At 40.2% G+C, this 17965-nt stretch overlaps 2 protein-coding genes across 2 annotated transcripts in view; one reads left to right on the top strand and one right to left on the bottom strand.

The window, feature by feature from the left end:
* st14a (ST14 transmembrane serine protease matriptase a) overlaps nucleotides 1–5514 on the top strand; it is a 30636-nt gene extending 25122 nt beyond the window's left edge. Inside the window, exons 17-20 of the mRNA XM_083773105.1 lie at nucleotides 372–499; nucleotides 986–1257; nucleotides 2367–2503; nucleotides 4810–5514. Of these exons, the coding sequence (XP_083629231.1) occupies nucleotides 372–499; nucleotides 986–1257; nucleotides 2367–2503; nucleotides 4810–4971 (699 nt within the window). The 3' untranslated portion in view covers nucleotides 4972–5514. The remainder of the gene's footprint in view (nucleotides 1–371; nucleotides 500–985; nucleotides 1258–2366; nucleotides 2504–4809) is intronic.
* A 4589-nt stretch (nucleotides 5515–10103) lies between these two features.
* Nucleotides 10104–17965, bottom strand: part of LOC310864414 (neuronal tyrosine-phosphorylated phosphoinositide-3-kinase adapter 2-like) — a gene marked incomplete at both ends in the record, with an annotated part of 44653 nt that continues 36791 nt past the window's right edge. The window contains one exon of the mRNA XM_083773104.1: nucleotides 10104–10163. Within this exon, the coding sequence (XP_083629230.1) occupies nucleotides 10104–10163 (60 nt within the window). The remainder of the gene's footprint in view (nucleotides 10164–17965) is intronic.

Below are 17965 nucleotides of genomic sequence, written 5' to 3'. Positions count from 1 at the left end.
GAGATCCGTTTGGGAAAAAACTATGGAACCGGATCCGCAATGTCGGAACGGGGTCTGAAATGGACCCGGTTTCCGAATCCCAACCCTAGTGGCAATGTTAGTGAAGAAATTATTAAAACTGTTTGCTACAATTTGTTTGTCTGTGATATTGGAGCCGCTTGAAATAATGGAGAAGTTTGAGGATTCGGTTTGAAGTTTATTGCTACACCCTCATTTATTTAAAGCCTCCCAGAGTTTTTTCAGGATGTTTTTTTGTTTGATTCAATGTTCTCATTCATTAAGGTTTTTTTTTGGCTTTTGAAATTTGGCTTTTTACTAAATTTTTGTATTTTTCATGTGATTGATGTGATTTTGTTTTCGTTATACTCCAGGAGGGCGAGTTTCCCTGGCAGGTCAGCCTGCAAACCCAACGCTACGGCCACGTGTGCGGAGCCTCCATCATTAGCCCCACCTGGCTGGTCACCGCCGCCCACTGTGTGCAAGACGACAAGCAAAACAAGTATGTGTCCAACTCGATACAGTTGGTGGTGCAACCACTCCAAGGAACAGCAATGTCCGTGTTAATGTGACTTTAATGAGTACCAGTAGGGGCGCTGTTGTGCCAGAAACAGAGAGATTGATAGTGCTGCACTGTTGCCTGCTAATGAGAGAGAGGGGGGGGGGGGGGGGGGGGGGGGAAGTTGCACCACTCAGTTCACACGGATGTGATTTTTGTGTCTAATACAGCACTAAATGTTAATATAAATTACGGCGTACACTATTCATTTCTCTTAAGTTAAAATAAAGTGCTACTCACTACTGCTATAATTTGTACTTGTATAATATATAATATACTCCAGTAGTGACAATAACAAGGTGATATATTTATCTGATCATATTACTTGGGTGATTCCTATAGAAAATAGAACCGATGATTCCCCGAACTCTAAAAAGAGTTCCCAAAAAGCCTGTATTTAATCAAGGAACGTGTGTGTTTGTCTCACAGGTTCGCCCAGCCCGCCACGTGGGAGGCCTTCCTGGGCCTTCACGTCCAGAAAAGCGTCGGTCCGCAAGTGGTGACGAGGAGACTCAAGCAGGTTATCCCCCACCCGTACTACAACTCCTTCACCTTCGACAACGACATCGCCCTGATGGAGCTGGACAGCCCCGTCACCTACAGTGACTACATCAGGCCCATCTGCATGCCGTCGCCAACGCACGTCTTCCCCCCCGGCCACACCGTCTGGATCACCGGCTGGGGCGCCACGCGCGAGGGCGGTGAGTTTGATCAAAGTCACTCTTATTTAAAAACCCATTCTGACCTGAGATCAGATTCTAAAAAAATGTCTTCTACATCCTGACGGTTTTCTGAAAAAGCCGTGTTTCTGTGTCGGTCGTTCTTAGATTTTTCAAAAATAGCAGACCTACAAGCTCGTAGCGTGCCACTTGGTGGCGCGCTACAAGCTTGTAGATCTGATGTTTTTCAATAGTTAAAGCGTAACATAATGCTAACGCCTAAAGGGGTTCCCGCTCAAAATGGGTTAACCCATTTTAGACCTGAGGACGATTCCTACAAATGTCTTCTATAAATCATGACGGGTTTTCTCGAAAAACCCATGTTTCTATGTCAGTGGTGCTCAATGTTTCATGTCGAGTAGCCCAAAGATTATATGTAATTGGCCACCGACCCCCATCTGAAAATATGTTGTTCCAGTGACCCCCCCCCCCCCCAGAAGCAAAGATTTGAGTTAAAAACGTTCACTGTGAAAGAATATATGTTCAAAGATTTGCGCCACATTTTCAAGTTTTTTCAAAAATAGCAGATTTACAAGCTCGTAGCGTTGCACTCGGTGCCGCGCTATGAGCGTGTAGATCTGCTATTTTTCAATAGCTAAAGTATAACATGATGCTTAAAACACCACCCCGCCCAAAATGGGTTAATATTGCGCCACGCTACCCCCATCACAGCAAAGGTTGTTTCATGACACTTTTACAAATAAAGTATATATTTTTTTAAACCTATTTTCATAACATATTGTTGTATATTTGTGCTCCTGAGCCATACCAAATTAATCTTTTGGGGTCTGGAGATGAAAACGTTTGTGCACTGGAGTGACTCCTACAGTTTGTTCAGGGTGCCTGTTCCCTGTTCAGTGGTATTTCAGTGGGTGTGTAACTCACCCACGTGACAAAGGATTCAGATACCGTACAATGGGGAATTGAATTGGCACAACGACTCAAATTGTAGAAGTGCAATTAAACCAATAGGTTTTATTGATGCCGTGGTGTGGGTGGCGCTGGTTGAATTTGAGACCACACGGTTGTACTGTCCAGTGTCCACATGTATGTTGATGTGTGTGTGCGTGTGCGTGTGCGTGTGTGCGTAGGGTTCGCAGCGAAGGTCCTACAGAAGGCCCAGGTCCGCATCATAAACAGCACAGTGTGTGACAAACTGATGAACGGTCAGATCACCGGTCGGATGACGTGTGCTGGAGTGCTGTCCGGAGGAGTGGACGCCTGTCAGGTACTTTTACTCAGTCACCTCCATGCATACATAATCCACCCACTGCCAGCTTTACTGATTCCCCTTTTCAATGAGAGTTAAACGGTCACTCATAGGTTAGCCAAGAGACCTCCATAACACGTCCTTGGCGGTGTGGGCTTTGGAAAAAACACGCCAAAAGACGTCGTCGTCGACCACTGCCAACGATAACTTTGGCTGTTTTTTCCAAATTAAATGTGTTCATTTTTACGAGGCCACGCCCCGGTGTCACATGCCGAAAATAGCTGATCTACAAGCTCACGTGTCACAACAAACGTGTTGTGAGCTTGTATATGATTGTATAAACAGGGGTGCACACAAGCGGTGCGCCAGTGCGCATGCGTCGTCAAAACGTTCGGTGCGCGGTAGATCAAAGGCATGGAGGCGCATTTGCGCACCAGCTGGGAGACAGGGATTTAGAGAATGCTGACAGGCATTCAAAAGGAACTCAAATGAGATGTTAAAGTCCTGTAAGAATCACCTGATGAAGGCCGTTCACGGCCGAAACGTTGTGTTTTCATGGTGTTTTGAATAAAAAGAAAACACCTTTGGAGCAAATCTGTGTGCGGACTCTCTTCTCTTCACTGTACTTACCTTAGTCCAGCACCAGGCAGGAACTGGATGTGCGCTAGCCACCTACTTTTTATAACGTCCTGTAAGAAGACTTAGAAATAAAACTAGTGTTGACTAATCATTACAAGTGGCTCTTATTTTGATGAGGCAGTTTCTGCACAGAAAGTCCGTTTCACTTGTAAACGAGCTACGATGGATGAGCTGTCAAAGTGCTAGTCGCTACACCACGTTAGCGACCATGTTTACAATATAAAAACGGTCACTTGAATTAAACATGGAACCTGCAGGCAGCATTAGGTGAGTAATTCATTGTATATGTGTTGGACGTTTTTGGTTGTGCTAAAGATAAACGGACAGGTGCTGCCAGTGGGATATACTGCTGCTTAACGACGACACTGTTTGTGAACGGCGACACTGTTTGTGACTAGGTGTACTAGTGTAGCTTTGCATCAGTTGCATTGTGAAAGCAGCATAACGTTGTGCCCCCCCCCCCCCCCCCCCCGCTGTGCGCACCAAACTACATGGGCAGGTGCTCCTTTGAGTATAATAGTGTGCACCCCTGTGTATAAATCAGGCTTTACATACATTTTGCTAAGTTGTACTTTGGTTTCACTCCAAAGAAAATAATCTTGAAAATTGTTTGAATATTGTTTATTGAATGGATCCCCATTAGCTGACGCCGTGGCGACAGCTAATCTTCCTGGGGTCCATATAAAATACATACAAAAAATACATACGGTAATTACAAATACATTCAACAAAGTTAAATACATGAAAATACATAATTACAATTTATTCTATAAAATTAAATGCAACATAATGAGAATAACATTATAGTCATGTGGTCAGCTGTAGCAAGTGTTCCTTTAAAGCATATTTGAAAGATAATTTATGTTGTGTTATGTTAATGTGAGGCGGTAACATGTTCCAAAATGATATTGATCGATACATAACTGTTTGTTTAAGAAGGTTCGTTTTTGGAGCAGGGAGTGATAAATGACAGAGGCTTGCAATTCTGGTGTTATGATTGTCTGTCACTTGATTTTAGTAACTGTTTCAAAAAGTAATCTGGTGTTTGATTAGAAATTGTGTTTCTAACAAACATGAGGACACTGCAATGGAGTTTGTTTTTGACAGATAACCAGGACAGGCGTTTATGCATATATTCAATATTTGTGCGAGTATAGAACAATGAAGTGCCATTCTAGCAGCTCGGTTCTGAACAAGTTGTAGTTTGTTCAGGTCTGCTTGAGTCGCCCCTGACCATACAACAGGACAATAATAAAGGTGACAAAACACCAATGACTATCACTTGACCCATGACTGAGGATGTCAAGTATGTGGAGCTATACCCATCTTGGTTACAATGCCATCAATATGGTCCGACCATGACAATTCACTGTCCAATAGAACTCCAAGCTGTTTAGTTTTCTTAACCTGTTCCATTGGTATACCTGACATTGATAGGTGCAGCTGAGGGTCACCAATAAGCATATGCCTGGTGCCAAAAACAATACTTTTTGTTTTGGCAACATTCAGTGCTAGTTTGTTATTTTTCACCCAGTTATATTCAGTTATGATGGTTTTAATTGTGGAGAGAACTGCTTCAATAGACATTAGGACTGATGCTGCTTGTGTGTGTGTGTCTGTCTGTCTGTCTGTCTGTCTGTCTGTCTGTGTCTGTCTGTCTGTCTGTCTGTCTGTCTGTCTGTCAGGGGGATTCCGGTGGTCCTCTGTCCAGCCCCTCCCTCGGGGGTCGTATGTTCTTGGCCGGAGTGGTGAGCTGGGGCGACGGCTGCGCCCGGCGCCACAAGCCAGGCATCTACTCGACGGTCACCAAATTCAACGGCTGGATCAAAGAGAAGACGGGCGTGTAGGCTATGGAGGGTAACGAGGCCTAACGATATCGACTACAGAATGACGAGCAGCCATGAGGATGACAACAAGCAACATAGCAGCACAAACTATGTGTCATTGCATTCAAAGGACTGCTCCCCTGCAGCCATCACCGCAGCGGTGCAGCGCGGTCTCAGTATCACGCCTACATTGGATGACAGACTGTTTGCATTAGCAGCAATTTTTTTTTAAACATCCAATGCGATTTTAAGTGTGGAGAGTGTGTGTGTTTTTTTTTTTTTTAATATTGAAATGTAAATAAATGTTTTGCTCCGGTGCCTTTAGCTGCCTGTTTTGCAGCATGCTTTAATGACCACTTGTGTCCTGTTTTATACTTTGTCTTTGTCTTTGTGTCGCACAGCGAAAATAGTGTAAAAATATTAAAATAGCCTATTTTAAGATTTTTACTCCTATAATGGCGTGCCCAGCCCAAGATGGGTATACCATGTTGATAGTGGTTAAAGCATGCAAGCACAACAAAGTAGCACATATGAAATGTACATATTTGGTTTAATAATGCTGATAATGTTACATATGTGCATGTAGGACATGTCGTGCACATACTGCTCTATATATATTTCCCACTCTCCTTCCTGTGTGTCTGACAATTGCTAAAATTTCTTGATTTGTACAATCAAGTTTACGGTTGGTCTTACCTCCTATGATTTGGTATGTTGTGTGTTCAGATTATCATCCTGCACAGAGCTTTGACATGAAGGGACTCAAAGATGTGATGTGTTCACTTTTACAAACACGTTAGGCTTTTATTTTATTTTATTCCAGGTTTTGCATTTCATTTTAACAGGACGTGAAATGGAAATGGAACCAAACATGCAGAGTGAAAGTTGTCTTCATTTTCTTGTAACATACTGTATTGTGATCTCAATGCACTAAAAGCGAATGAATTTAGCTGTAGGTCAGGTGAACTGTACTGCCTCAAATTGTGTAAATAATGTAATTTACAGTGCCAGTTTTTAAAATAAATGTTCCACCAAGTCTTGTCTGTTTTGACATAATCAAATGTTTTTAGCCAAACATTGTTTTAATGTTTACATATTAGTTAGTCATGAACTATAGTCTATAGATTAACTTAAAAGTAAATAGAAAGCATATACAACTAGTAACTTCATAAGAGTGTATCTACAGTCTTAAAAGTTGGCTCCAAAGGTGATCCTGATCTCAGGGAAAAATTATTACATGGCGTTGTTGCATACTAGATTCAAATTGGTCAATCAAGGCATTGTGTGGTCTATTATCACTAAGTAGTCTCTTGAGACAGACTGAGACTACCTAAAAAAGGGCACTGTTTTTTTTTTCCCCCCCAAGATGGGTTCCCAGATTGCTCGACATGGAAGTGTAAGCTTGTAGGTTAATCTAGTCAAATTGATTACATAATAAAATCTTCCAAGTCGGCCATCCCACCCATGACCCAAAATTGCGTTATAAAACGAAATGCCAGTAGCCATGTAACGAGCACTATACCTCACAACAGTGATCTTGTCATTTAATAAAACACGACAGGGTGACAGAGCTGACGCAGAGCATCATTGGTAAGTAGATTTCTGAATCTACCATGCCAAGGCCACTTCTGAGATGGACATAGTGGGGAACAATATATGAAGATAACCGTTGGGCTATTAGATTAGATCGACTAAACACATGAGAATGTATATAATATAATCAAAACATTACAAAGAGTTTCAAAGATAATTTAAAAAAATATTTTTTATTGTTACATCCCATATATAACCATCCATGTAGTTGTGTAGTGTTCTGGCAGGCTTTCATGTTGTGTACAGAAAGTGCACATAATACTGTCAAGTATTACGTTTTTTTTGTTTTAATTTTAACTTTTGGCTCTGTGAGAGTGTCGAGCGGCCAAGGCAACAAATGAATAGAGACCAGTCCAGGGCACCTTCAATAAGGCTTTATTTCTTCCATTGTTTCTCAATCACTTTGACAGTCATATGCAAGACAACCTGTCCTATCTCGGGTTAAAGACCACTGACTGCCTTTTATAGGGCAGTCCATTACCTGGTTAGCCCATACCATTTCCCAGGTACCAATAACAATATTCCCCACTCTTAGAATCACACCATGCCATTTTATATAAACTTACTCCATGTATATGCACCCTCAATACCTATTCACAGTTAGTAGTTAGCATAGAAATATATACACAACACATACAGGATTACATTCATTATAGTCCATCCCAATCCCCCCTGCTATCCATTTCCCACTTGGTCCCTCCCGGAACTATAAAAGGGGTGCCTATACCCGGAGGGAACTCATTTGCCCGAACACCACCCTGAGAGGAGGATGAGAGTAAACAGAGGTAAGTTTAGACATCAGAGATTTACATTCCTTCTTCACAAGTCTTCTCATTATACTGGTCAATTAGAAAGTATGCTGTCCTCTTTATTCCTAAACTAATGTGCCTTATATCTGTTCATTTGTAGGTGTATGAGGAGATCCGCCACTTCAGAGAATCACCGACAACTCAGTGTCCCCCATGTATAACCTTGAGCTGCCCGCACCCCCCCTTAACTTCAATAAATGCATTTGTTACAATTTGTGTCCTTATTTACATTATACCATACATGTAGAATTGTGTTAGCATCTGCATTAGGTATAGTAACGGCGTCCGCCGTTACAGGCTCATAGCTTCATCTGATCCTGATTATTGTCCCATCTCAGTGTGGACCACACCTAGCCCTCCAAGCAGAACCCAAATGCTACTGAAGTTTCTGACATTTGTTCGACCCAGTGCATTGGGTCCTGTTCCTCGTCGTCCATGCCACCTGATTAAAACATTTACTGGCTCGTGTTTACATGTTAAAACGCCTCCCCGCGCTCTTTTACGATATTCTTCAGTATGAGGCTTTCTGAATATGTAAAGTATAAGTACACATACATACCTTTGCGAATATCTCCTGTGGCGCGGAAGCCGTTAAGTATTTTTAATATATGTTTGCCCGATTTGGAAGCTTGGATTCTTCTTGTTTATTGACACCTCATTGTACCGCCTATCTGGCTAGCTAGTGGCGCTATAGCTATGACACAGCAGATCAGAGGCAGGGACGTAGCCTCACAAGCCAACCGCACACCGGGAGGCGGTACAATAAACGGTAAACAAACAAGAAGAAATAAAGCGACCAAATCGGTCAAACAAAGATTAAAAATACTTAACGGCTTCCGCGCCACAGGAGATATTCGCACCGGGATGTATAGCTACTTAAAGTTACCGAATTCAGAATAACTCAAGGAAAATAATGGCGTCACATGCCGCGGGGCCTATTTTAGAGAGAATCTCCACATCCGCATTTAGGAATTTCCATACGAAAATACAGTAGCGAGCAGGGACCCAACGTAAAACTAAACAAAATATCAAAAAAGTTTTACGTAGGGTCCCGAAAGGGGCTAGACCACACCCAGTTCTGCAATTTACAATTAGTGGTGTGAATGCATAATTTCATATTTCCCATTACAGTTCCCATATTGCTTTAACCCTGGTATCACAATTTTGGGCATGTTATCAAGGAATAATTGAATATATAAATAAATGAACTACTGTGAATTACAACAATTCACATTTACTGAGCATTTGTTGACCAATTGTTTTCCATGTCAAATGTCAAGGCATTTCCGAGTATGAGAGATTTAAGCACTCGAGTGCAAGGAAACAACAATGATGAATATTAACAGTCCAACTCCCTGACCTTATACTGAGGGGTTTGAGAGAAAACAGACCAGTCCAAATCCTATCTCCACAACTATTCCACAACTGTTTTGGAGAGAGGATTACATTTTTTGTTCATTTAAATGTTAATATAAACTATAGTGTAGGACGTAGGTTGTATATCAGATAATTTCACAATTATATCAGATAATTTCACACGATCCAAAGCAAGCTTGTTGAACCTTTTCCCCCCCATGGAACCACGGGTCCGGGTTGGACTAGAGTTGGTGACCCATCAACATTTCTCACTTACATGTGTTCAGCAAAAGTAGACTTTGTGTTGTATTGTGGCAAAAATAGTTTTGTTTTTATTCCAAACCAAAGGACAGTAGCCTATAGATTTTCTTCTCTTCTCCTTTTTCACCAGCAGAAGGAGCTGCATCTCTATGAAAATTGCAAGGCATCTCCATCTGATTTCCTGACATTACCTACTATATAGTGTTAAAAAATGTGGTGCAACTCTGTGTGTTGAGAAATGACAGTGTGTGTGTGCGTGTGTGTGTGACACTTGGTTGTGAAAACCAACCAATCGCAATTGTCATGCTCGGACAGACCCAGCCAGGGACGGACACAGCCAGCCAGCCACACTCGTAAAGGAATGGTTGTACAGTACCACTCAAAAACGACATACTGTAGGCCTAGTTCATCTTTTTTGACGACGTACTATAGTATGTCGTTTTTCACGATATTCGACAATAAAAAAAAAACTACATGATATAATTATAACATAATACATACATAAATGGATGCACCTGGGACGTATCCTCAGTGATGTATCCCAAGGTCATACCCCTCACTCAGGTGACCCAGTCCCGACTTACGTCCCAGTAGCTACCCTCGATAAGTCCCATTAGGGAAAAACCTGGGCCACACAATCCGTTCCTCCCGAACTACTCTGCCGGGACTGGGAGGTACCATTCTGGCGCATGGAAGGACTAGGCTCTGTGGGTTGACACCTGTCCGGGCCCCTCCTACGTCTCACCAGGTCCACTCCTGCTCTCACCAGGTCAGACCCTGTGCGTTGCACCAGACTCCCAGCAACAGGCACTTTATTCAGGAATGGTGGACTCTTGAGCCGCAACGGCTCCGGAGGCTCCACCTTGCCCTTGGTGGTGCCGCAGGCTCCGCCCGAGGCTTGAATGGCCCTCCTAAAGGCCTCACTGTGGGTTTGTTGGGCTTCTTCCTCGCGGAAGACACAGGCTGGGGCACCAACCCATACTGCTACTATATATTACTAAGGGTTATCTTTGTAGATCAAATTAGGTTGATTGTACTAGGAGTCTAGGATACATGTTTTCATCAATTCTCTGTTCTCTGTTGAAGCCATTTGACTGTTTTCACAATTACAATGTCATTATGTCAGAGCCAGGACTAGAACCTGTGGCCTCCTGATTCACAGGCAGGCTCTTTGCCAGTGAGCCACTGGGCTTGCTGTGTACAAAAGGACACATAATGACAAAAGAGCCAGAGGCTTGTTTCCTTTGTGGTTCATAAACATTCGAAGGTCTAAACAACAGCACAACAAATGATAGACAAATCTCCTGTCATTATTTTTTTTGTATCAATGCTGTTACTCAAAGGTAAAGGAAGACTGTGTTATGGCATGTAGCAAGTGGCTGGGTGTGTTAGGATGCTGCCTACATGATCTGGAGGTTGTGGGTTCAAACCCCACTCAATTATTTACTTTCAATACGGATTTCCAACAACTTCAAAACAAAACAAAAAAGAAGTGTGAATGGTAGGTACCAATGGCCCAGTGTACTAGTCATATGGGACACCACAGGATACCTTTCAGACCACGCATCTGGTAGGCTACTGAAAAATAACCCATTGATGCGTGAGCAGGGCAGTGTCCTCTGTGTGGTTTCCAGACAATAAGGTGGGGGGGGGGGGTTATAGTAAAAACATAGATGGCCAGCTGAAGACAAGTCAAAGGAATGCTACTAGTCCTACATACTTAAACCTACCAATCCCAGTCTAGCCTACTTAGGTTCATCTTACATGTTTGCCTGAAAAGGAATCTTTGAAAGGTGTCATAGTTTTAGAAATATAGTGCAATATGGCATATTTTGGCACGTCAAAAAATCACTTTCACCTAGAAACTCCATTCACACTTTTTATTATTCAGTTTACTGTGGAGACACATGCTGGAACGTTTTACTTTGAAATGTTTTGTAGTTTCTGAGTTATTTAACTAAAACGCCCAATGCATTCTCTATGGCAATAACACAAACTTTGGCATGCTACTAGTCCTACATACTTAAACCTACCAACCCCATTCTAGCCTACTTAGGTTCATCTTACGGTGGACATGTTTGCCTGAAAAGGAATCTTTGAAAGGTGTCATAGTTTTAGAAATATAGTGCTTTCAAATTTGAGACTTTTAACATGGGGCTCAATGGCAGATTTTGGCACGTCAAAAAACCACTTTCACCTAGAAACTCCATTCACACTTTTTATTATTCAGCTTACTGTGGAGACACATGCTGGAACGTTTTACTTTGAAATGTTTTGTAGTTTCTGAGTTATTTAACTAAAACGCCCAATGCATTCTCTATGGCAATAACACAAACTTTGGCATGCTACTAGTCCTACATACTTAAACCTACCAACCCCATTCTAGCCTACTTAGGTTCATCTTACGGTGGACATGTTTGCCTGAAAAGGAATCTTTGAAAGGTGTCATAGTTTTAGAAATATAGTGCTTTCAAATTTGAGACTTTTAACATGGGGCTCAATGGCAGATTTTGGCACGTCAAAAAATCACTTTCACCTAGAAACTCCATTCACACTTTTTATTATTCAGCTTACTGTGGAGACACATGCTGGAACGTTTTACTTTTAAATGTTTTGTAGTTTCTGAGTTATTTAACTTAAACGCCCAATGCATTCTCTATGGCAATAGCACAAACTTTGGCATGCTACTAGTCCTACATACTTAAACCTACCAACCCCATTCTAGCCTACTTAGGTTCATCTTACGGTGGAATATGTTTGCCTGAAAAGGAATCTTTGAAAGGTGTCATAGTTTTAGAAATATAGTGCTTTCAAATTTGAGACTTTTAACATGGGGCTCAATGGCAGATTTTGGCACAAAAAACCACTTTCACCTAGAAACTCCATTCACACTTTTTATTATTCAGCTTACTGTGGAGACACATGCTGGAACGTTTTACTTTGAAATGTTTTGTAGTTTCTGAGTTATTTAACTAAAACGCCCAATGCATTCTCTATGGCAATAACACAAACTTTGGCATGCTACTAGTCCTACATACTTAAACCTACCAACCCCATTCTAGCCTACTTAGGTTCATCTTACGGTGGACATGTTTGCCTGAAAAGGAATCTTTGAAAGGTGTCATAGTTTTAGAAATATAGTGCTTTCAAATTTGAGACTTTTAACATGGGGCTCAATGGCAGATTTTGGCACGTCAAAAAACCACTTTCACCTAGAAACTCCATTCACACTTTTTATTATTCAGCTTACTGTGGAGACACATGCTGGAACGTTTTACTTTGAAATGTTTTGTAGTTTCTGAGTTATTTAACTAAAACGCCCAATGCATTCTCTATGGCAATAACACAAACTTTGGCATGCTACTAGTCCTACATACTTAAACCTACCAACCCCATTCTAGCCTACTCAGGTTCATCTTACGGTGGAAATGTTTGCCTGAAAAGGAATCTTTGAAAGGTGTCATAGTTTTAGAAATATAGTGCTTTCAAATTTGAGACTTTTAACATGGGGATCAATGGCAGATTTTGGCACGTCAAAAAATCACTTTCACCTAGAAACTCCACTCACACTTTTTATTGTTCAGCTTACTGTGGAGACACATGCTGGAACGTTTTACTTTGAAATGTTTTGTAGTTTCTGAGTTATTTAACTTAAACGCCCAATGCATTCTCTATGGCAATAGCACAAACTTTGGCATGCTGCTAGTCCTACATACTTACACCTAGCAACCCCATTCTAGCCTACTTAGGTTCATCTTACGGTGGACATGTTTGCCTGAAAAGGAATCTTTGAAATGTTTCATAGTTTTAGAAATATAGTGCTTTCAAATTTGAGACATTTAACATGGGGCTCAATGGCAGCTCTATAGGCACGTCAAAAGTCACTTTCACCTAGAAACTCCATTCACACTTTTTATTATTCAGCTTACTGTGGAGACACATGCTGGAACTTATTTTTATTTTTATGTTTTGTAGTTTATGAGTTATTTAACTTAAACGCCCAATGCATTCTCTATGGCAATAGCACAAACTTTGGCATGCTGCTAGTCCTACATACTTACACCTAGCAACCCCATTCTAGCCTACTTAGGTTCATCTTACGGTGGACATGTTTGCCTGAAAAGGAATCTTTGAAATGTTTCATAGTTTTAGAAATATAGTGCTTTCAAATTTGAGACATTTAACATGGGGCTCAATGGCAGCTCTATAGGCACGTCAAAAGTCACTTTCACCTAGAAACTCCATTCACACTTTTTATTATTCAGCTTACTGTGGAGACACATGCTGGAACTTTTTTTTATTTTTATGTTTTGTAGTTCATGAGTTATTTAACTTAAACGCCCAATGCATTCTCTATGGCAATAGCACAAACTTTGGCATGCTGCTAGTCCTACATACTTACACCTAGCAACCCCATTCTAGCCTACTTAGGTTCATCTTACGGTGGACATGTTTGCCTGAAAAGGAATCTTTGAAATGTTTCATAGTTTTAGAAATATAGTGCTTTCAAATTTGAGACATTTAACATGGGGCTCAATGGCAGCTCTATAGGCACGTCAAAAGTCACTTTCACCTAGAAACTCCATTCACACTTTTTATTATTCAGCTTACTGTGGAGACACATGCTGGAACTTTTTTTTATTTTTATGTTTTGTAGTTTATGAGTTATTTAACTTAAACGCCCAATGCATTCTCTATGGCAATAGCACAAAATTTGGCATGCTACTAGTCCTACATACTTACACCTAGCAACCCCATTCTAGCCTACTTAGGTTCATCTTACGGTGGACATGTTTGCCTGAAAAGGAATCTTTGAAATGTTTCATAGTTTTAGAAATATAGTGCTTTCAAATTTGAGACATTTAACATGGGGCTCAATGGCAGCTCTATAGGCACGTCAAAAGTCACTTTCACCTAGAAACTCCATTCACACTTTTTATTATTCAGCTTACTGTGGAGACACATGCTGGAACTTTTTTTTATTTTTATGTTTTGTAGTTTATGAGTTATTTAACTTAAACGCCCAATGCATTCTCTATGGCAATAGCACAAACTTTGGCATGCTGCTAGTCCTACATACTTACACCTAGCAACCCCATTCTAGCCTACTTAGGTTCATCTTACGGTGGACATGTTTGCCTGAAAAGGAATCTTTGAAATGTTTCATAGTTTTAGAAATATAGTGCTTTCAAATTTGAGACATTTAACATGGGGCTCAATGGCAGCTCTATAGGCACGTCAAAAGTCACTTTCACCTAGAAACTCCATTCACACTTTTTATTATTCAGCTTACTGTGGAGACACATGCTGGAACTTATTTTTATTTTTATGTTTTGTAGTTTATGAGTTATTTAACTTAAACGCCCAATGCATTCTCTATGGCAATAGCACAAACTTTGGCATGCTGCTAGTCCTACATACTTACACCTAGCAACCCCATTCTAGCCTACTTAGGTTCATCTTACGGTGGACATGTTTGCCTGAAAAGGAATCTTTGAAATGTTTCATAGTTTTAGAAATATAGTGCTTTCAAATTTGAGACATTTAACATGGGGCTCAATGGCAGCTCTATAGGCACGTCAAAAGTCACTTTCACCTAGAAACTCCATTCACACTTTTTATTATTCAGCTTACTGTGGAGACACATGCTGGAACTTTTTTTTATTTTTATGTTTGTAGTTTATGAGTTATTTAACTTAAACGCCCAATGCATTCTCTATGGCAATAGCACAAACTTTGGCATGCTGCTAGTCCTACATACTTACACCTAGCAACCCCATTCTAGCCTACTTAGGTTCATCTTACGGTGGACATGTTTGCCTGAAAAGGAATCTTTGAAATGTTTCATAGTTTTAGAAATATAGTGCTTTCAAATTTGAGACATTTAACATGGGGCTCAATGGCAGCTCTATAGGCACGTCAAAAGTCACTTTCCCCTAGAAACTCCATTCACACTTTTTATTATTCAGCTTACTGTGGAGACACATGCTGGAACTTATTTTTATTTTTATGTTTTGTAGTTTATGAGTTATTTAACTTAAACGCCCAATGCATTCTCTATGGCAATAGCACAAACTTTGGCATGCTGCTAGTCCTACATACTTACACCTAGCAACCCCATTCTAGCCTACTTAGGTTCATCTTACGGTGGACATGTTTGCCTGAAAAGGAATCTTTGAAATGTTTCATAGTTTTAGAAATATAGTGCTTTCAAATTTGAGACATTTAACATGGGGCTCAATGGCAGCTCTATAGGCACGTCAAAAGTCACTTTCCCCTAGAAACTCCATTCACACTTTTTATTATTCAGCTTACTGTGGAGACACATGCTGGAACTTATTTTTATTTTTATGTTTTGTAGTTTATGAGTTATTTAACTTAAACGCCCAATGCATTCTCTATGGCAATAGCACAAACTTTGGCATGCTGCTAGTCCTACATACTTACACCTAGCAACCCCATTCTAGCCTACTTAGGTTCATCTTACGGTGGACATGTTTGCCTGAAAAGGAATCTTTGAAATGTTTCATAGTTTTAGAAATATAGTGCTTTCAAATTTGAGACATTTAACATGGGGCTCAATGGCAGCTCTATAGGCACGTCAAAAGTCACTTTCACCTATAAACTCCATTCACACTTTTTATTATTCAGCTTACTGTGGAGACACATGCTGGAACTTTTTTTTATTTTTATGTTTTGTAGTTTATGAGTTATTTAACTTAAACGCCCAATGCATTCTCTATGGCAATAGCACAAACTTTGGCATGCTGCTAGTCCTACATACTTACACCTAGCAACCCCATTCTAGCCTACTTAGGTTCATCTTACGGTGGACATGTTTGCCTGAAAAGGAATCTTTGAAATGTTTCATAGTTTTAGAAATATAGTGCTTTCAAATTTGAGACATTTAACATGGGGCTCAATGGCAGCTCTATAGGCACGTCAAAAGTCACTTTCACCTAGAAACTCCATTCACACTTTTTATTATTCAGCTTACTGTGGAGACACATGCTGGAACTTTTTTTTATTTTTATGTTTTGTAGTTTATGAGTTATTTAACTTAAACGCCCAATGCATTCTCTATGGCAATAGCACAAACTTTGGCATGCTGCTAGTCCTACATACTTACACCCAGAAACCCCATTCTAGCCTACTTAGGTTCATCTTACGGTGGACATGTTTGCCTGAAAAGGAATCTTTGAAATGTTTCATAGTTTTAGAAATATAGTACTTTCAAATTTGAGACATTTAACATGGGGCTCAATGGCAGCTCTATAGGCACGTCAAAAGTCACTTTCACCTAGAAACTCCATTCACACTTTTTATTATTCAGCTTACTGTGGAGACACATGCTGGAACTTTTTTTTATTTTTATGTTTTGTAGTTTATGAGTTATTTAACTTAAACGCCCAATGCATTCTCTATGGCAATAGCACAAACTTTGGCATGCTGCTAGTCCTACATACTTACACCTAGCAACCCCATTCTAGCCTACTTAGGTTCATCTTACGGTGGACATGTTTGCCTGAAAAGGAATCTTTGAAATGTTTCATAGTTTTAGAAATATAGTGCTTTCAAATTTGAGACATTTAACATGGGGCTCAATGGCAGCTCTATAGGCACGTCAAAAGTCACTTTCACCTAGAAACTCCATTCACACTTTTTATTATTCAGCTTACTGTGGAGACACATGCTGGAACTTTTTTTTATTTTTATGTTTTGTAGTTCATGAGTTATTTAACTTAAACGCCCAATGCATTCTCTATGGCAATAGCACAAACTTTGGCATGCTGCTAGTCCTACATACTTACACCTAGCAACCCCATTCTAGCCTACTTAGGTTCATCTTACGGTGAACATGTTTGCCTGAAAAGGAATCTTTGAAATGTTTCATAGTTTTAGAAATATAGTGCTTTCAAATTTGAGACATTTAACATGGGGCTCAATGGCAGCTCTATAGGCACGTCAAAAGTCACTTTCACCTAGAAACTCCATTCACACTTTTTATTATTCAGCTTACTGTGGAGACACATGCTGGAACTTTTTTTTATTTTTATGTTTTGTAGTTTATGAGTTATTTAACTTAAACGCCCAATGCATTCTCTATGGCAATAGCACAAAATTTGGCATGCTACTAGTCCTACATACTTACACCTAGCAACCCCATTCTAGCCTACTTAGGTTCATCTTACGGTGGACATGTTTGCCTGAAAAGGAATCTTTGAAATGTTTCATAGTTTTAGAAATATAGTGCTTTCAAATTTGAGACATTTAACATGGGGCTCAATGGCAGCTCTATAGGCACGTCAAAAGTCACTTTCACCTAGAAACTCCATTCACACTTTTTATTATTCAGCTTACTGTGGAGACACATGCTGGAACTTTTTTTTATTTTTATGTTTTGTAGTTTATGAGTTATTTAACTTAAACGCCCAATGCATTCTCTATGGCAATAGCACAAACTTTGGCATGCTGCTAGTCCTACATACTTACACCTAGCAACCCCATTCTAGCCTACTTAGGTTCATCTTACGGTGGACATGTTTGCCTGAAAAGGAATCTTTGAAATGTTTCATAGTTTTAGAAATATAGTGCTTTCAAATTTGAGACATTTAACATGGGGCTCAATGGCAGCTCTATAGGCACGTCAAAAGTCACTTTCACCTAGAAACTCCATTCACACTTTTTATTATTCAGCTTACTGTGGAGACACATGCTGGAACTTTTTTTTATTTTTATGTTTTGTAGTTTATGAGTTATTTAACTTAAACGCCCAATGCATTCTCTATGGCAATAGCACAAACTTTGGCATGCTGCTAGTCCTACATACTTACACCTAGCAACCCCATTCTAGCCTACTTAGGTTCATCTTACGGTGGACATGTTTGCCTGAAAAGGAATCTTTGAAATGTTTCATAGTTTTAGAAATATAGTGCTTTCAAATTTGAGACATTTAACATGGGGCTCAATGGCAGCTCTATAGGCACGTCAAAAGT

This window comes from Protomyctophum parallelum (genome assembly GCF_964188405.1).
Source record: "Protomyctophum parallelum genome assembly, chromosome: 9".
Taxonomy (NCBI): domain Eukaryota; kingdom Metazoa; phylum Chordata; class Actinopteri; order Myctophiformes; family Myctophidae; genus Protomyctophum; species Protomyctophum parallelum.
The sequence above is the reverse complement of the archived record's forward strand: the minus strand, read 5'-3'. Positions and strand labels throughout refer to the sequence as shown.